The sequence below is a fragment of the Perca fluviatilis genome, chromosome 19 (genome assembly GCF_010015445.1).
Source record: "Perca fluviatilis chromosome 19, GENO_Pfluv_1.0, whole genome shotgun sequence".
Lineage (NCBI taxonomy): Eukaryota > Metazoa > Chordata > Actinopteri > Perciformes > Percidae > Perca > Perca fluviatilis.
This window is the reverse complement of record NC_053130.1, coordinates 20,036,719-20,057,927: the sequence shown is the minus strand read 5'-3', so window position 1 is coordinate 20,057,927 and position 21,209 is coordinate 20,036,719. Positions and strand designations below refer to the sequence as shown.

Genomic DNA, 21,209 nt, shown 5'->3' with positions numbered 1-21,209 from the left:
AAAGGCTACATTGCAGAGCATATTAATTTGTCAGAAAGCATGGCAACATCTAAAAACATCTCATTTAAAGGTTGCTTGTCAGGTGACTGTCATGAAGGTTGTGTAGAGGAATAGAAACCACAGAGAATTTGGTCTGATCTATCTTTATTCTCCATGCCAAGTATGAGCTCTTATCCTCTGGCAGAATATATGGGTACCCCAATGTAAACTTAACATTTCTAAACTATAGGTCTATTTGGACCTACCTCAATTAAAACGTTAAATAATGTTGCTTGAGGCTGCAGGTGTTGTGGAATAACTTCATGATATAATACATATAGGGTTGTGTGTAGGTTGCTCTTGTCACTATTTGTGAAAGATGAGCAATAGATTGTGGCTGTGTGATGTGCTACAGTCTGACTACATATCACTTTGTTTATGTTGTTTTTTATTGTAAGTATGTCAGCTGTATGATAAATCAGTTTGTCAAGTGTTATGTGTGAAGCATTTGAACTCAAGGCAAATATCCCTCTAGGGACAATAACGTATCACATGCAAAGTGGTCTCCATGAGACTACATGTAAAAATTAAAACATTGTCGTAGGACTATAGCAAAGACATCGTTGAAAAAGTCTCAACCTTGACAGTAACATATGCCAGTCTGAAGAGGATACATTACTCCTGCTTTGAAATATTGACCTCTGAACCTTGAACCAAGTACATCTTTGAAAGCTTGTCATTTAGCAACAGAAGGTGCAACACACATGGGACCAGCTGTTATAGAAAGCTCTGGACCTCAGCTATCATGTAGATATGGTCACCAAAGTTTACCCACTGTAAGCATATGGTAATAACCTATTTTCACCTATTTAACTATTCCATTTTTAAAATCTGATGACACCAGTGTGTTCCCCATCCCCCAAAAAAAACAGGGTGTATCCAAAATTCTACACTGCCAACTTCTACTTATGAGAAATATACCAATATACTTTAAAACTACAACTCCCATAAGAGACGCGCCACAGAAGCTGTTACAAAGCTTGTGCACTGAATGTCTATCTGACGGACCCCCCATTGACAAACAACGCAACAGGTTCACCTCTTTCGTTAACGCCAGGGGTCCTTGGCCATGCGTCAGACATTTGACGAGTAGGGAATGAGACTGTGTTACAGACAGGGCAAGATCATCACCACTAGATTCAAGTTTTCCAGGTCATTTCTTTATTTACGTTTTTATTTGCTTATTCAATACTTGGAATACAATTACAGTACTCTGCCACATAGTTACGGTATAACTTTACACCAAGTGTTTCATCAGAGGCAGATCAAAGGCATGCCCTTTTGCGTCTGTAACCGCCCCTCACCCTGAGGACACTTTCGTGTTGCACTTTCACATAATTGCAGCAAAGTGAAACATTAACCAGTCAGCAATAAGGAAAGATTTCTAGCTGGTGTTTTGTTTCTATTTAGAAGTTAAAATGTGGCAGGTAGAAAGTTTCTGTTTTATATTTGAAAGATTAAGATTACACAGTTTGTGTGCAGTTTGTAACTCTCAGAAGTCTGAGAAGTGATTAGGTGATCTTTCCCAGTGAGTGATGTGCTTTCCTCACAACTTCATCTGCATATTTGCTTTTATTTTTCAAATATACGGTAGTCTGTTTTTGTGTACAAAAACTAGAATTACAAACCAGCGATGTCAGAGGATAAAAAAAATCCCAAACCCCCTTACTGGACGCTCTACTAAAACAGAGCAGGTCTAGGAAGTCTAGACTAGCTGTGGTGATGCGGTATTGATTCAGTAATCCAAAGCTATTTCCCAAGTGCTTCTGATTTATCTGTCACATTTCATTATGGCTACTGTGCCTGACGCTCTTTCTTTTATACAATACTGCAGAAAGCATCTCACCATCTGATGTGTCTTCTGTATTGGCTGAATGGATAGGACTCTCTGTAGCAGACTTTCACTCATTTGGTAGAGTGCGATTTGCTCATTTTACTGTGTTTAGAGATCTTGCACTGATGCTGACATTGAGAATTCAAGGACAATTGTTAGTTAGTTAATGAACAATTAACAATTAAGGGAAGAGCATGTTTATAATATAAAAATAATCATATAGAGCAATTACATTCTCTATGATATATGGCAGTAATAGTGGTTTCTTCATTTGTTTACTTTGCACGTTGCTGCTTAATTAATGATGGAAAACGAAGAGACTGTCCTCTCGGGGGAAATGACATAATAGGCCTTTTGTTTAAGCAGGTGAAAATGAGCTATGTTTAGTAAGACTTTCTCATAACCGAGCAAAGCACGTTGGTTTCCCTTAACAATAACAGCATTTTTTTTTTCTTGCCAAAACTTTAACTGTTATTTTTAGCAATGCTAGCAGCGTAGCTCTATGGATAGCAACGTCAAAGTCTGTTGATTGGTCAGTCCACCACTTTTTGACTGGAATATCTCAACAACTATTTGATGTATTGTCATTGAATTTGGTACAGACAATTATGGTCCCTAGATGATTAATCCTACCGATTGTGATTAGATTGCCATTTTTGGTTCTGAGTGAAATATCTGATAAATTATTGGAGTTATGAATTGTTGACTTTTTATCTAGCACCATTATAAGGTGAAAATATCAATTTTCCCAATACTTTGGTTGATACCAACATTCCCATTAACCTCAGCTGTGCTTTGTGTTAAATAATAATTAAATTAATCAAATGAAAGCATGCTACCAGGCTAAACTAAGATGGTGACCTGGTAAAGATTACCTGCTAATCATCAGCATGTTACCATTGCCATTGGCATGTGGATGTTTACATTTAGTGTAACGCTTAAGTACAGCCTAGTAAGGCTGTGGACTCCCGTGACCACCATGAGCACAATACTCAATTAAACTTGACTAACTTAAGTATTTTTAGTTGCCTAAAAATTACCAAACCTTAACAAAAGGTGTGGGGGTGTCATGGTATTCATAAGTACCGACAACGGTCTCCACAGTTATGGTAGTATGCATTTACAGCAATAGCAAAAACAGTGACCACAAGCTATCCCTCAAAGAGAATTTCCAGACTGCTAGAAAATCACATTTGTGTTTCCAATCCAATTTTAGGACTAACTGTCCACACTGTTATTTGTGTGTGATTGATTAGGAATTGTATGTTCAGGCATTGTTAACCCATCTGTGCTGGTTGCTAAGGCCATAGTAGTGTGTGTTAAGTGGAAGACCAGAGTAAGACCAGCATGCAGCAGGCCAGATGTGACTCGAGATAAACCAGCTCTCTCCATGCCATAGCAATATTTAGTTGAGGTGCAGAACACTGCCACCGCACCAGACAGCATCAGTGACAGATGAGTTTAAGATGTGCAGCAGCGTTGGCAGGCTCACCATCCTCTGAATGTGACATCAGTGTTGGGGGCTGGTTGTGGTGTAAAGGACAGTTTAAAATCTGACTTAAACAGGCACAACAGAAATTCTACTCAACTCTGATTTCAAACTCAGCCATTCATGTGGTTTAAATCTGATTTGTAAATTAAGTTCCCATGTGTTTAGACTTGATGAAAAAGTCAGACTCCTATCTGGATATGACAAATATCAATGAGCAGAGTGAACGGCATCCATCCTCCTATTTTCTAGAACTGCGTATCCTGTTTGGGTCATGAAATTAATAACAGCACAAAACAAATGGAAGTCACATTGATTTAGAAATTGACAAACCTGTCCTCAGTATCGCATGTAACACTGTATCATATCTGTCTGTGTTGTGAAGGACAGAGCTGTAGAAAAGCTGACAATCTGGCATAAGAATATGTTACATAACACTTCTAACAGTGGGAGGAGCAGAATACCCACAATGCACCATGGAAACTGTTGGGTATGATGTATTCAGATTTGTGTGTTGGCTTTGGATTCCTCTGTGAACAATGCATGGGGCTGTATTGTAAGTGCAAAAAAATTAATAACGGTTAAACTTCAGTTATATTCATATAATGCTTGGTCTTGGGGGAATTACTGGAATTGTTGGGGCTTTGTAAATTAAAGAGTGTGGTCTAGACCTACTCTATCTGTAAAGTGTCTCAAGATAACTCTTGTTATGTATTGATACTATTAATAAAATTGAATTGAATATAATTGAAGTTTAACCATTATTATCTACTTTATTTTCTAGTTACGCTTTACAATATGCAATCGTAAAATGAAAATAAATACATTTACTCAAGTACAAATTTGAATTATTTTGTACTTTATTTGTATATCAATTTAAGCAACTTTATATTTCTACTTCACTGCATCTCAGAAGTAAATATTGTACTTTTTACTCTACTACGATTATCCGACAGCTTTAGTAACTTGATTAGATTAGAATTTTTCATACCCTTCCCGTCCAGTGAAAACCATGTATCTCCAAATTTGATGATTTTTAATTTTTTTTTTTGAGTTGTTTAAGAGTTGTTAAGTTTTAAATTGTACAATCTGAGATTAAAAGAACAATGTGTGAATTATTCAGTGGTATTCACCTTCAGCTCATGCCATTGACTGTAAAACTGCATTCCAGACTAAATGCTTAGTTGTCAGCACTTACTGTAGATGTTACTACGTGTTATGTTATATTTAGCAATCTACTATGTAGCTGCTATGGTATCAGTTCTTGATTAATGTTATAATGAAAAGTCAAGTTTTGATTTCTGAATTCTTTCTGCATTAGAAACCATAGACTGTTAATATTAATGGACAAAGCATCCGGTTCGGCGAAGTGCTGCAAATGCAGAAGTGCCTTAAACCTGCATTCTATCTGAATTCCAGCAGGGGGTGACACGTGCGGTTGCAAAAGGAGGTCGGTTTCTATAGAAGTCTATGAGAAAGTGAACCACTTCTCACTTAATTTATTACCTCAGTAAACATTTTCATAATGAGTTTATGGTCTCAATCGCTTGTTTTAAGTCTTCTGCAATACAGAATGATGTTCAATTTTTGAATTATGGTCTCGTTGGATTTTAAAACGGTAAAGCAAAGCAGGAGTTGTTTAGCGAGAGTGTATATGTGATAGCCAGTAAAAGTGAAAGTAGTAAGCAGTGAAGCTCCCTCCCTCACTCCTCCTCCCAAAATCGGCCACCAAATCACCCGACAGGATGGCTGCGCCTCTAACGGCAAACTCAACTACTCATAGCAGATCTCCACAAACCAATGGGTGACGTCACACATTCTCTGTCCATTAATATTAACAGTCTATGTTAGAAACCTAACATTTTAAGTCCCCAGTGAATGTGTAGACTACATGTTATTGTTACGCAACACTGATTACGTAAGTGTGTATTCTGCCTTAGATCATAGTATACCATGTAAGTTTAAAGGCACTATCCATTACACCTACACAAACACACTTGCCATACTCTGCAGAGGGGCTATCCGTGAGAGTAGCTACAGAAGTCCCTTGAGAAAAAAATGGATTTTGCCTCCACTTTACCACAGACATTGTATTTGAGTGACAGACCCATTAACCAGGTTTTGTGGGTGGATGTTAATGCAAATGCCTCTCCTCTGTGGGCTGAAATAGCCATCCAGTGACAGGCCAAAACTAACTGGGTTGAAATACAGGAATATGCAACTGAGAGGCTGAACACAGTGCATAATTTACATTAACATCTCTGGAAACGAACAACTAGGGCTTGATAAAAATGTACCACATTAAGCCAGCCAACACAAGAGTTAGAATATAATCCTTTTTTAGCCTATTTAAAAAATGACAAGAAATGTTCAAGACATCTGACAGTGTTTATCCAACCTTAACGCTTCAAAGACTTGCCTTCGCTTCAGAACTGTAAAGCAAAGCTGTAACAGACTCGTGAATGTTGTTCATGTTTTCTTAGAAGGATGAATAGCGCGGTTTCTGAGGCCCACTCTGAAGAGTTTTGCTTTCTAAATGAATTTGTCAGATGAGAATCACTATTGTAGTTGTCCAATTTAGTTTGTACAATGAGGTGAATTGCTCCTTTCTGCTTTGAAGCAAAGATACCAAACCTTCATATCACACTCCGTTCTAGTTCGATAAAATGGAAACAAGTTCATGGTGTTCATGTTCATTAGGTGTTCACAACATTTTTCTTTTTTTATGGCAGGGATTTCAGATATGATGGTTACTACTGAATTATGCTAATGATGGCAGTGAACAAATCTAATTTGTATAATAAGAAGATGAGAAACTTTTCATCATCTACATAGCCTCATTACTTGTCATGTTTGCATTCATATAGAAATCTTTTTGAAGTCAAAGGAAACAAGAGCACAATGGTGGCTGTTCCTTTGATTTAGGTTTGATAAGGTCCACTTATCTTTTACTCATAAATTGCAAAATAAAGACTGGATGCTATGATGTCACCGCATCCAGAAGCAAGACATGCAATTATAAATTGAAATGTTTCATGATAAGTATGCACCACTGTTGTTCTGATGAACCAGCACTGTAGCACACTGTATGGATCCTTTAACAAAGAACAGCATCAGCTTTAGCCGTGCAGACATTACAGGGAAATAGATGCAGCACCAGTGTGCTACACAATAAATAAGTTCTCTGCTGTGGGAAAACAAAAATGTCTTTAACATAAAGAGCTTTAAGACCTTTTCATCGCAAATTATTTATTAGGCAAAACATTATTTTGCTTTGCCAAAATTTCACAAGACCACATTATGTAAATATCATATTTAAACCATTTATTAAAACAAAATTACGCAAATAGGTATAAACATGAGGCCAGTAAATAAAGCAGATAAGATTCTGACTTACTATTTATCTTTTCTTTTATGCCAAACCTTCAAACAGTGTCTCAAACCAGCCTCAGTAAAACACTTTCACCGTCTACAATGCAGTGGTGGTTTAGATTTGTTGCTTTGTGTTATTTTTATTTAATGGGTAAAGCTGAAAGAGTTGAATAAGGGCTTCAGTGCTAAACAGGCGAATCTGTGGCATTTCAAGAGGAATTTATGAGTAGTTTTAGGATCTGGTGCAGCACACAAATCTACCGCTGTTTGGAATTTATAACAAGAAGCATGCATGCAGGTGGAATATGCACCCTAATAAATCAGACATGCACGTTTCCTCATTGTTTATGCAGGATTTTACTGGTGACGCGCTACAGTTTCGACAACAAGAGGTGTGGCTGCCTCACATCAAAGAATTAGATACAACATTACGTAACCCATTACTCTGATTACAATTCCTGCTGTAATATGACATTATTATGGGCAACAACTGCTACTCACACATTATATTACAATTGTATTTATTGTAAGCCGTAAAGTTAAAAAGGTGGACTTGTCACCTCCATGATACTGCAAAAGTGATGGAGATGGGCTCGCTGTTGATGCACTAATTCAAGAAATGTAGATTTGAGCCTTTCTGGGCAATTTACAGGGACTTTGCTCTGATATGTAAGTGTGTCATTATCATGTGTATGTAAGTGTCAGTATCAAACTGTAACTAAATGCATTCACTCTAGCACTGTTCTCAAGTGTACATTTGTAGTACTTGTACTTTACTTATATTTCCATGTCATGTTACTTTGTAAATCACTACACTTCAGAGAGAAATATTGCACTTTCTTACCCCACTACATGTATTATTTAGGCTATAATAAATACTTATAATTACTAAATATAGTTACTTGTTTTATAAATATTTTACAAAACATATATGATTATCAATGCATCGCTGTTAGCATCAAGGCTGGCCTTACAGTTAATGGCAGATGTACATTAGCTCTAGTTATAAATATTTTTTTTTTTTTTAAGTGAGAATTGATAATAATAATAACTCAAACTAACAGTGATGCTTTACAACAGAAACTGCAAAAAACATTATTTCATCTGTCCATTGCTATATGTCCTATTGACCACATAAACTATTCGTTCTGCATCAAGATTTTATTATTTTAAACATCTATACTTGCCCAACCTATTTAAATGCAGCTGTCAACACATGCTGACTTGGTAGGACTGAAAATAGTGGAAACAGTATAGCTTTAACCTGAATTACTTAAGGTAAACTAAAAGTGCATACTTTTAATATGTAAGCCAAAATAAGAAAGTTTCCAACAATTCCAGCTGTCCTAAACATATTATGCAGGTTAACTGGGAAATGAGAATACATACTGTAACTTTGAGATGAGACTCCCATTTAAATGTATGAAACTGATTTTGATGCATGTTTTGCTTAACTATGATTGGTGCACAGAAATACATGACATCATCTTTTTCTGACTGAGCCCTGTGGAATAACCAAAACTAATTGAAATTTGGCAGATAGGCTAATTGTATTGTTCATGTTGGACCCTATCTCTTGTTGTAAAAGGTTATTCAGGCAAATAGGTTTTTAAGGCATTTAATAAAGCAATTATCAGAAGGTGCTAGTTGGTATTATGCATAACTGTACAAGCACAAATTTTATCTTTTTAATCCTTTAAAAAAAGCATGCCAAGCCTCATGTGTTGGATCCCATACTGCATTGTACCATAAATGTGTAATGGTTGAAAAACTGAGACTTTTGTGGTTCCAACGAGCCCATTTGCATCAGTGTGTGACAGTGTGAGTGTTTTAAGCAGAACTTTACACATGGCAACAGTTTTTGTGGTTTTATCACTGTGTAAAATGACTTGGGAGTCACCTCAGAGCCTCATGAATTTTTATACCCAGAAACAGCGACTTGGGCCATTTAAATAATATACAGTTTATATACAGTATGTATATTTTTGCGCCACTCACAGAAAAGAGCTGTTCACTCACTTCCAGACTCCATTATCTTTTCCTGAAAATCACAGTCTTGCAGATTGTGGTGTAATGTTTGACCTCCTTTTACCAGTATAATGTACAGGTATATGTTTTACAAAACTAACTGGAATTGACCGCATAAAACGTAATCGTTCCTCACTCTGCAATTTTTTTTTAAAGGCAAAATTGAATACACAGTTAATGGACAAAGACAATGGCCGGCACTCAAGCTAATTCTCAGGGTCCCACAATCTATCACACTTTTTTTGTTGACCTTGTCATTTCTTAGCGTTATTTAGCTTTTCCATCTCAAGACAGCAGCCTCAAGAATGGACAAAGAAGACAGCTACAAAACCAGGGAGAAAATACTGTACCTAAAAATCCAAGAGCAGAACATGAGAATACTATTTGCAGTAGGCTAAAAGATGGAATAATTTACCCTGGGATTTTAGGGAAAATTGGAACATAGGATATTCAAGGTATTAAGTATAGTTATAGACAAATGATGCATGTCTAAGATTAAACAGATTCTGTTCTGTTGAGCTGAGCTCTCTCCTTCACTGAATTGGAACTAAAATGGCCTCCAAGTGTACTGAACAATGGGGGTGAGCATAATGCAGTGTGACTACTGAGTGACTTGACTGAGATCCAAAGTGAATAAAAGGCCTCACTATTTGAGGCAGCTAGGCTGAGCTGCTGCAGTGCTCAGGACTTTGGCGGGTGACAGTGCATTAGAACGCTTCACACACATTTCATTTGCCAATAAAATCCTATTGCCATTTTCCACATGGCACACGCTGTGTCGTCAGAAACCGCAAGGATCAAGTAAGCATCTGCAACTGCACAAATAAGCGTTTGCATTTAGTCTTAAAGTGGATATCATATTAAAACCTTTGATATTTGCAGTAATGACATGTTAAATTCCTTTCCCACATTGTCAGTTTAATGGTGGTTGACTTAAATCACCCCTGTTAAACAAACCAAAAAAATAATTAATACATTTTATACATATTGCATTTCCCAAGTGGAAAACAGAGGATCGGGACTCAAATCTGTGATGTCATAGTCATTTCTGACCTACTTATTGTACTAACAATGAATTTAGAAGCCCGTTTCATGGACTCATAAAATATTTATTTGAATATTTTACATACATTTGAACTTTAGTTATTTGTAGCGTAATCGGGTTTGAAACAAATTATGAACTCTTATCTCCAGAAAGCATCTTGCTGTCACTGTTACATTTATCATCTATTCCCCTATAAGTCAATGACAACACGGAAATGGAAGTGGGGGCAGAGATGGGCGCAGTTACATAAACGGAAATATCTGACAGAATCCCAATAATATTTAGATGAAAAAATTATTGCCCTTTTCACTTTAAAAAGAATTAATTTGTAAAGTAGGCTTTTCAGTGACAATATTTTAGAGAAACGAAAGGTGTACTTGACAGTTGTCATATAATATAGGAATCTGGACATTGGCGTGGCTGTTAGAGGCTTCAGTGTACACCTTCGAGGACACGTGACAAAGTGCATTCCTCTCAAACAATGACCCTGATCCTTAAAAACTAGCAAGTTCCAACCAAAAGAAACAAAGACAAAGACACTTTTCCTAAGCCAATGGCAGGCTAGTAAGCTGAGCCACAAAACAGGACAATGGTATCAAGATGTTTATTTCCTGGAGCCAAGTGCAATTTGTGGATGATTTGAACGGTGCGTTGTGAATTTGAGGATTGCTTGCATACATGTAACCACAGGCATCTGCACAGGATTGAACAGGGAAATGGCAGATAGCTGGGTGAGAACTCTTAAATGTTTGATTGCTGTTTCTATCTACTGACTGAAGGCACTTTCAATCTCCATCTTTTCCAAATAAATGCACCAGGGAAATTTAAATGTGTAACAGTATAGAGAATCTGCAAAACAAAATTCTACCTAGCTTTTTCTTCTAGCTGTTTTAAAAAAGTTTAAATAAATTACAAAATTTAGATTCACACTAGCTGGAGCCTATCCTATCTTATCGTATCCGAGCATTCATTGGATTAAAAGCAAGAAAACACCCAGGACAAGTCACCAGGGCATCACAGAGCTAACACAGACAGCCATTCATTTACCTTTGGGCAGCACAGAGTCATCAGCCCACTTGACTTGCATGTGTGGGATGTGGGAGGAAACCCACACAAACATAGAACACAAAAGGGGAAAAAATAGACTCAGAATTAAATCTGTCTTTCTGTGAGTCCAACTGTGCTGCCTCCTTTTACACCTTTTAGTCACGGAAGTGGAGAATGTGATAAAAAATAAAACTGCATAAATGAGTCATCCAAGTAGTACATCTGTTTAGGCATGTATTGTGTCGCTGTGGTTTTCAAAATGTCACAATATCAAGGAATGGCGTCTGTCTGTATAATCACCTTAAATAGTTATAAGCTTTAACCTTTCAAATGTTATCCTCACTCTGTGAAACACTGGAGGGGCATTTCAGTGACATGGCTGGAGTATACAACCTCCAGGCCTGCTTTACTTTGATGTGCTCTGAAGCCATCCCCTTCCAGGAACTGATAAGATCAAAGACAAGCAATTTTATCAAATAGAGCCCTTACTGTTTGTAATGCTTTATTCTTCATCAGGAACACCCACTCTGTCACCATGATGCCACAGGAGACACAGTGCTCTTTTAAACCCAGTGGTGATCTCCCTGTTATCCAGATGAAAACGGATTTATTCAAACCTCCCATCAACTGACCCTATAAATAGAAGCTAGTGGAAAATCTTCTGAGAGAGAGGGAAAAAAATAAGCTGTGCTCTTAAGCCGTTATTAACATGCTGATAGAAAAAATGTCAAATGTTATTTTGGAGCAGAGAATTTTCTGTGGAAATAAGCACAATGCTTACTAGTAAATTGTAATTTAAACATGAGATTCACTAAAAGATGAAATTATCTAACGAAAACACACAGCTGAGTCATACTTTTTGATGTAACTGCACATGCTGCTTGACTGCAGGGTGAGTTGTAATGGTAGTCTGAATCAGAAACTTTGCATTATTGCTTAAGGGCTCTAGTGAAAGGGTGGATGAACGATACTCCAAGTGATTTTATCATCCGACTTGATGGAGGTAAGCCACTCAAATTTGCAAGAGGAACTCTTATAAAAGCATTAAAAATACCTTAGGTGTAGTAGTATCTAGGTATAATACTTCTTGAAAAAAATCCCGTATGAATGTGTTTCAAAAACATGCCTAAAAATGTGTGATGTTGCAGTCCGCAGGAGTCAACTGAACAGCTACTGCAATCGATGTTCACCTGTTCTTTTTGATTAGAAAACTGCCACCTGTTCTCCAGCGTGCTATTATAGCAACTGTTTTTGCCACAAGGAACATCGCTCCATAACATTCCTGCTATCATTATTTCCTCCCCTCCCCCCACCTCACCAAAAAAAAAAAATTTAAAGCTTGACTCATTCTTTTTGGTTCAGTTTGCCATGATGAATGCCCCTCCTTTATGTCTCATGGTAAACGCACCTCACCTCTGAAGTATGCAGCATATTCCTCTGGGGTTTTTTCTCTGTTATCTGTTTAAATGCAAGCAGTTATGTGTCAGGAAGGGCTCTCTTTGTAATTCTAAGGGCTACACAAGTGTGTTAACTACAAAACCGTCCCCCTGCTACCCAGTGACACTAATGAACAAAATCATTATGTCGTTACCATAACCATTTACTATCAAATGTCCATTCAGCTTTCTACATGTGAATGTGTATGGATGATGTGTGTTGCTTTATGGCAACACTGGACAGGTAGCATCCCTACGTAATGAAGCAGCTTTGAAGATACCACTCTTTTATTCAGTATGTTTAATTATTAGTTGCTAAAGATTTGACTAAGCACAGAACTCTTAAATCTTATCCACACGTTTTTAAATGTTGCATTGCATGAGCAATGTGATCCAATCTGATGCTGCTGAATCCGTCGTGACATGTCAAAATGCCAATAAAAACCGAAGGATGCGTCCATATCGGCCACTGTTGGTCTTTGTAAGGATGACAACTGCCGTAAATGTATAAACACAGAAAAAAAATGATCTTTGGATTTGCAGCCATTTTAACTCTGTGCTGATATGTATAAAAACAGCCATTTTAAATCCACAGCAATGATAGTGCATTTTTAATTCAGCCCAACCAAATGAAAGACCCCCTGCAGGTGGTATGATTTGTGCTGCTGTGGTCATTACTACACCCAACTCCTCTGGCAGCTTTGTTCTTGAAGTTGACACATTTCTGAGCCAACCGCAGTCTCTATATCTATGTGTGCTCTTTGTTTCATGGGCCATCACACTTCAAACATGCAATAAGGGCAGATAAGGGAGTGATTGACGTGCACATTTGACATGATTACTATCTTATCTATGCATACAGTAGTTCATTAAGTCTACATCTTTTTCAGCATTAAGGAGGAAAATGACAGGATACTCACCTTCTTTAGGAGGCCGTTTCACTTCTGCACTCAGATTGCAGACCTGCCCAGCTTGTAGTTGGGGTGACAAGCAACCCTCCGTTTGTGGATTTAAAGGTAAAACCACGTTGTTGAGCATGAGCATGCTCTCTGATTCTCCATCGCCTAAATGCTGAGGACATGTGCATTTTGTGTACACGATCCCACATGTCTCCACTGTTCCTTTCTCTAACTTCAGGCAGTTTTCCAGCCATGTACAAAGCACTTGACACCCAAACTGGCTAGGGCTCGCCTTATTTAACACCAAAAACTCCACAATAGACTTCTCCTCCTCATCCAGCTTCTGTGGTGTCAATCCATTATAATCATAAGGGAAAACTCTCCGTAGTTGAACGAAATTCTTGTCATACAGCAAAAATACATAAATATTCTTTGAATCGCACAGGTACACTATAGATTCGTTGACTTTCAGCAACTCATTGATCTTTTCGTGCGAGTAATGATCAAACTGATAAGCAAGCAAAGAATATTCAGAGCAGCTCAAGTCTCGCTTGTATAGCTTCAGGTAGATGCTGTATTTGGTAGGGTCTGGGTTCTCCAGCGTCCATGTACAGTTTGTATAGTTCTTAGGAAACATTTCAGTCACCGAATATGATCCATAAATGACCCCCTTGACCAGAGTGGAACACCAATAATCTTGGGCACCAGTTAATCCAAACATAACCAGAAGATAGGTGGAAAATATATAAATCAACAGGTTTCGAACAGCCTTCATCCTATGTCATTTGGCCTGCAAGGAGAGATGGACAGAGTTACACAAAGGGATTTTCAAGCAGAGGACAAGCATATCAATCACACTTGATAGAAATCTTTTCTCAAGTCTGATGGATGTGCTTCACATAATTTCCAATCACATCCTATACCATGATAGTGGGGAGGAAATAAATAACAAAAAAACACGTTAACCTCAGCAACATGTCTTTTGCATCTCCATCCATCCTCCCTCATTACTATACTTTGTGCAAACATTGCCACCTTGTGGTTGCTTCGGGAATTATTTATTTATTTTTATTTATTTATTTGGGGGGGTGAAATAATGTGAGTCATTTAGACATTATTAATTGGGTCGTATTTGGTATGGCACAATCCCTGGAGATATTCAAATATAGCTGTTTAGAATATCTGACATCAAAAAACAGTGAGTCAGTGCAGTCCTCAAGAGCTGTGGGATGCAACTGCTCATTTTACGCAGTAACCAAAATCTTTTTCAAATCAAGCTGTATTCTTCGGGATTTAGTCTGTTTCCTCACACGACAGTTAGATAATGTGAGGAAGGCAAATTGTATTGACTGAAAATGTATTTCTGCATCCGCCTGGTCACTATATGGCTCCTCTCATGCATGCGCGCTTTCGGTCCACTACACGACCTGCATGTCTCCGAAATTCAGGGCTTGACAATGCAATTTGATAAAGAGCCTGTGTGTGTGTGTGTGTGTGTGTGTGTGTGTGTGTGTGTGTGTGTGTGTGTGTGTGTGTGTGTGTGTGTGCGTGCGTGTGCGTGTCGTGTGCGTGCGTGTGGTGTGTGTGTGTTGTTGTGTTTGTGTGTGTGTGTGTGTGTGTGTGTTTGAGTGCGAGAAAGAGAGAATGCAATGCGATGTCCTGATTGCTTTAATCCTACAGGCAATGCAGCTGTGAGCAGTGTCACAGCAGAACGTGCACTGTGTGTGCGTGTGTGTCTTGAACTGTGTGTGTGTGTGCGCGCGCGCGCGTGTGTGTGTGTGTGTGTGGGCGTTGAAATTTCAAGTAGGTTATAGATACCAGAGTCCACAGAAAAGATACATTTGCACTTAGGGTAGGCTATGTCTCTAACTTCTTCCTTTTTTTTTAAATGGTAAAATCTGCCCGTCACACCACATCAGGGTAATATATGAGTTACATAAGGATTTGTAGCAGCAGTGTTTAGTGAAATCAGCTTTTAGTCGGGATAAATCCATCTAATTCCGCAAGATTCACGGCCAAGGCTACACGCAAATCAGTATTCTGGAGATGAGAAATTGGTCGTCAAGAGACGCTGATTTTATTGCCGGAGCTTCTAAGAGCAATTCCGTCTCGAGAGGACATCTGAATATAGAGACACGGGCTACATCTCATGCAGTGTCAGTTCGACTCTCGGTGCGTTAAAGTGATTTTTGCCTCTTAAGAGAGAGATCAGCTCTTAAAAATCAGCTGTAAAGCACCCTGGACTAATGTGAGCGGATGAAAGCGCCAAAGCCATCAGGTTGAATAGACAAATATTTAACAGGGGGAGGCTAAACTTTAACTGAGGGATGACATATAAAAATGAGCTTGTCGGCTGCTTCAGTAGCTCCATGCAATAGTGATAATATGAATGATGATGATGATGATGATGATGATAATAATAAATATGATCTTACCTTACACTGCGGAAGCTATGGCTATTTTTCCAACATACTTGACCACATCCTTTATAAATAAATTCTGCAGCCTTCCAGTGAATCAATGCTCCCCATTCCCGACAATAGAAGTCCGGCGCAACAAGATGGTTCAATGGATGAAAATAAAATGCGTTACACTCCGGTCTGCCCGCTCATATCCCCCCCGTCTTCTTCTTCTGGGTTTTTCCCATCAAAACGGAGCGCAACAACACACGACAGCCACCGAGAAATAGAGAGAGAGGCACAGAGAGAAAGAAATTCTTGGAGTGATGAAAAGAAAAGAGGCAATTCTTACAGTATTACCATGAATTAATTCGGCAGACTCCACGTCTCTATTCCCACTGATCTGTTTTCTCCGGCAAGTCGCGCAAACCCCCCCTCTGGAAAAAAAAAGGGGGAGAAAAAAAGGATCCGTAGTGGGTGGATGTGAGATGTTGGGGACTAGTGAGTTACAACAGAGAGAGAAATAGACGCGCTTTGCTTGGTGCTTGCAGAGCTCCAGGAGCAGGCTGCAATATCACGTCACACACTCAACCGCTAAGATAAAGCACGTACGTACGCTTCTTACTGCCGCTGCGTCTGGCACCACCAATACTTTCTTCCCTGCCCTCCTCCTTCCTTTTTTCTCATGTAGCCTATGCCTCCCCTTAATTCGAGTCAAAAGGGTTTCCCCCCTGAACTGGACCCTCTCAGTTGTGCTCAGACAACGCCGCGCTGCTGCAGCGTTCTCCACAACAGGAATATTTCATGGACTTTTTTTTTTTTTTTTTTTTCCTTAGAGGGAATGGGGAGTGCATGAGAATGACATGAGCATAAATACAACCTGCGCACTCTTATCAGCGGGACCGGGAAGCTCGCTGGTGTGTTTGGTAATTTTTCTCTCCTCTCCTGATGGGTGACAGCCGCTGTTGTTTTGATTTCTTCACTGCTTGGTGGTGTAGAAGCACGCTGCACGTCTTCCTGTTCGCCGATTTAACGCTGCTGGAAGAACTAATGCTTAAGGGGCAACTTATTCCCTCTTTGGGAAGTTGTTCCAGGTAGTCTTGCACCTTACAGGTGCAGCTCAAACCTGCAGTTTTTCCCTCCACCTTCTAGACGTGTGCTCTCAGGGGAATGCTCATGTGTGTAGCATATTCAAGGTAAGAATACAAATGTGTTCATGACCTTCTTAATAAATAAAGGCAGCTTCAGCTTCAATGCTTTTCCTCCTTCTTCCAAAAGCTCTGACTGACACTCTGAGATCAACACAGTAAATTAAATCCTATAAGCTCCAGGCTTCTGCAGTTGGTCACTGACAATGCGGCATCAATGGCTCTGCAATAGCCTCCATTGCAAGTACATGGGGAGAAGGGGACTATAATGGACATGAGGACGAGGAGTCATCTGAATCGCCTGCTGATCACACCGCCCACCCATTGAAGATGGAGGGAGGGTTTTATTGGGTGTTGTTTTATCAGGTGCAAATAAAGCATCAGCTTTATAATTACAGGCCTACAATCTTCATCTGCATTAAAATATAAAAAAAAGAGTGTGCCTTCACACATGTAGGTGCTCAGTTAATTTGCATATTTAGAATTATTTGCATATTCAAAAGGGAGACATTAGATTGAGCAGTGCAGGTAGAAGCAATAGTTTTTTCCACTTTCATTTCCTTTTTTTTTCTTCTTTTTTTGAGAGTTGGGTCAGCTGCTCTAATCATTTTGCTGTGCACAGTTAACTCTCATTAGCCTGGCCGTCTCTTTCAGGCCTTGACTGAATGTGTTCCATCTGAGCAGATGCTGCATGAAGAGCCTATTTGTTTATTTATTTCCAGGAAGTTTCAGTGTGAAGTGTTTGCAAGCCAGCCTTTCCAAAGAATGCTCAAGAACTGAGTATCAGCCACAGCAGTGTATGAGAATCTGAAAGAACTTGTTTATTTCCCCAACATCCTGTCCCAAGCAGCGTTTACAACATTGTTAATCTGTTGCCAAACTTATAAAGGAGATTGAAGTCATTCAGCACAGTTGGTTACCATGGCCTGTGACTGCAGTAGCTTTCTAAATCCAGTCTTCCCCAGGTAGCCAGTGAAACATCAGGGGTGACCTCGAGCCAGCCACTCTTTCCACGGCCATAATGAAGACTTTGGCGTTTAGGGAGCTTTTGGCTCAGTAAGCTAAGAGGTGGAAGAAATTCATGCAAAGTCTTATTGAACAATGAAAACACAATAAGTATCTCTCCACTGACTCATGGGGAGGCCAATTGCCAAGCTTTAGAAAAGCTGCCATCACTCTCTGCTGCAAGGACGTTTCCAGAGTCCAAATGACACCCTGCACGTTTGGTCATTTGGCAACTAGGAGAAAAGAAGACATCCATGAGGAAATGTAGTTCCATTTAGTCAGATTTGAATAAGTAATAATGACATGATGTCCGCTCGACAGTGGAATGGTGTGCATCATTGTGCAATTACAATGACAATGTGATATCTCATATAAAAGATTAATTCTTTGCAATGATTTGAAAATTGAAAAAATTGAAAATGATATAAACATATACATTCATAATTTTCTGAAATATCTTGTCATTGCATTCGGTTAGAGCTTACTAGTTCACACAGCAGATCAGTTATCCCTTGCTCGATTCTCTAAAACATTTGTGATATTTCACATCCAATAGCAGTTGTAGAATCTGTCACATTATTCTGTCAAGTCAAGAGTCTGTTTGAGCACATGGACTTTGAATTATTCATGACCTCGCATAAAGAATAGCCCTATTATCACCTGCTCCTGTTGGTGTGACTGAGCCTGCGCTCACACGCGTGTGTGTGTGTGGGTGTGTGTGTGTGTGTGTGTGTGTGTGTGTGTGTGTGTGCTGAATTGTACGTCTGTTTGATATAATGGCAGTTTTACAGCATTCAAGTCCATTACAAAATCTCATGTGATAAACATCAGTCTATTGATCGTGTAATAAACATCAGTCTGTTGATGTAAACCAACCATTATGAATCACTACATCATAACTGTTTTAAGAATATATGAACTATCAGTCTCATGGGAAAAAAAGGGTTTTCTTTGTACCTACCACTGCATACAGGCACACACAAACACAGGATACATTCTCCAGACACCGGTGAAATGTATTCAGACTTTCAGATCAACTCAGTCACCACAAGGTAGTCCATATGTTACATTTGTCTGAGCACAGTGATAGTGCGCTTTTCTCCCTGTAGGAATCTCAGCTGGATGACTTATTGGTAAACCCCAAATGAGCACGTCTGAAAGAAGTTTTTCTTGAAGTGCTGAATTCTGTTGTGTATCCTCCTGTGCTGTTGTGGAATAAGTTATTACATCATTTATCATTACAGGAGTTATCTATTTATTTAATGGTCAGATCTGGGAGTTTGTTCTTGTCTCTTTACAACTGCACTGCTACTTTTTCTCCAGCAAAATTGCCATTCGCAAGCGGTACCTTTCCCTGCAACAGTATATAGTGTTTTCTGTCTGTAATAATGTGGTTTTATTTATGCTGTTCCCTGTCTCCCTTGAAAAACAGAAACTTAATCTCAAGGCGACTCTCTTTGTTAAATAAAGGTTAAAAAAAATGTAAAAAAGTATCATAGTAGATAGTTAGGCGCCTTTCAAGATACCCAAGGACGTTTTTTGGTTTTGAGTAAAATATTTTGACAAATATTGGATGGATTGTTGTGAAATTTGGAGCACATATCAATGGTCCTTAGTAAGAAAAGCGATCCAGACTTTTCACGTAGCACCGTCATCAGGTCAAGGTTTAGATTTTTCGATACTTTGGACCAAATACTTTCAAATCTAATGACACCAGCCTCATCTGTACCTTGTGTTTATGGGCAATTAGCAAATGTAGCCTAAATGAGCTGCCAGGCTAAACTAAGATAGTGAACATGTTAAACATTATACCTGCTAAACATCAGCATGCTAACATTATCATTGTGTGCAGCTTGCCAGCTTGTCAGCTTGCCTATTTTAGCATTTAGCTCAAAGCACCACTGCGCCTCGGTACGGCCTCACAGAGCAGCTGGCATGGCAGACTATTTCCTGTCAACCTGTAAAGTGTTTCTTTGTCCTACACTTTCACAACAAACAAACAATAATCTCACAGCAGGAACTCTCAGATCTCACTATTTAGAGCAACATGATTGAATACGGAAGCAGTAACCTACCCTGAGACATGAATAGAAGAGCACAATCCCTTTCACAGAAATGGCAATGCCAAAGAAACTTGTGAAAATGTATGTATGTAGGATATCCACAAACACACTGAGTTTGGCTCTTTTCACATGCTCACAAACTATTTCTATTACTTACTTAATGACTATTTCATGGATTCACGCTTAAAATAATGTTCTTCATCATGCATCATGTCTACTGGATGTCATTATCAGTATACAGTATACAGGCTTGTGTCCTATGGTTCGATGCAATCATTACACTAATGATGTACCACTCTATTAACAAATTAAAGTGTGGGCACTTTCCTTGCATCCCTTCAAGGGCTGTTTTCCCATTTTTCTTCATATTTAATTAAAAACTGTTACAGAAATTGCAGAGTGTCGTAGTCATGATGAGGTTAAGTGCTAAGGGCAGTTCTTGCGCTTCTTCTTGTATAGCAATCATAAACACTTCAAGTGAGTGCAAAGGGAAATGTGTGTTAACTGTATGAGCAGGCGTGTGAGATAATCAATGTCTGTCAAAAAGATGCATAATTGAGGCTCTTTGACGACATATTGCGCATGCAATCGATGTATCAAAATGACTTCCCATGTGTGGGATATGAGCCTTTTGACTCCTGAGCTCACATGAGCCGTTGCTAGTCAATACCAATGCATTATTAACCGCATTTATTTTTGCTAGCAACTCAATTTGAATTTGAATATAATGAAAGCAACTAATGTTCAGTCAAATACAATGCTGAGGGAAGATAATAATGCTTTTGTTCATTTGATTTTTACTTACCAACATCCGCGACACTCATACCACTTCACAAACCGAAATTCATCGTTGTGATCCTTTTAAACATACACATCTGGATATTCATGTCATTTGTTATTAATCAATAAATCAAGGTTTCAAAATGTCCACTTTTATCAAAATATATGGAACATGTAATGGCAGTTGAAATATAAAAATTTAAATAAACTTCATTATTTCATAAGTGGAAATGTTTTTCAAATTTTTTTTCACAGACTACACTACGTCATTTGCTGAGACATGCTCTTCCAACTTAAACCCAACTTTAGATTTAAACTTAGAGTAACCTTGCTTGATTAATGAGGTGAAATGTATGGTGTACTGACATACTGCACTCTGATAGCCTCCGCAGTAAGAGCCGAGTCTTTAAACTTCTCTGCTCAGAGACATTAGGCCAAGGTCTTTCTCATATGGTGTTCCCTATCTGAATGTAACTGTGCTTATGACACTGCATCGTCTTTGCAGTAATCAGAGAAATCTAAAAGTCAGTTTGTCAACAGTGTAAAAATGCTTTATAGGGGTGATATGATCTCATCTTTTAACAGCAGTGACTTTGCTGCTTTTAACCCTTGCTGCTGCAGGCAG

The 21,209-nt window shown here is 38.7% G+C and overlaps 1 protein-coding gene and 1 long non-coding RNA gene across 2 annotated transcripts in view; one reads left to right on the top strand and one right to left on the bottom strand.

Moving 5' to 3' along the window:
- adgrb3 (adhesion G protein-coupled receptor B3) overlaps positions 1-16,154 on the bottom strand; it is a 115,175-nt gene extending 99,021 nt beyond the window's left edge. Inside the window, exons 1-2 of the mRNA XM_039783736.1 lie at positions 15,625-16,154; positions 13,211-13,979 (exon numbers count right to left, since the gene is read on the bottom strand). Coding sequence (XP_039639670.1) covers positions 13,211-13,964 — 754 coding nt within the window. The 5' untranslated portion in view covers positions 13,965-13,979; positions 15,625-16,154. The remainder of the gene's footprint in view (positions 1-13,210; positions 13,980-15,624) is intronic.
- A 235-nt stretch (positions 16,155-16,389) lies between these two features.
- Positions 16,390-20,146, top strand: LOC120547912. The gene is made up of 2 exons (XR_005637116.1): positions 16,390-16,784; positions 16,867-20,146. It is a non-coding gene; the product is annotated as an uncharacterized LOC120547912 (long non-coding RNA).
- Positions 20,147-21,209: the final 1,063 nt, after the last annotated feature.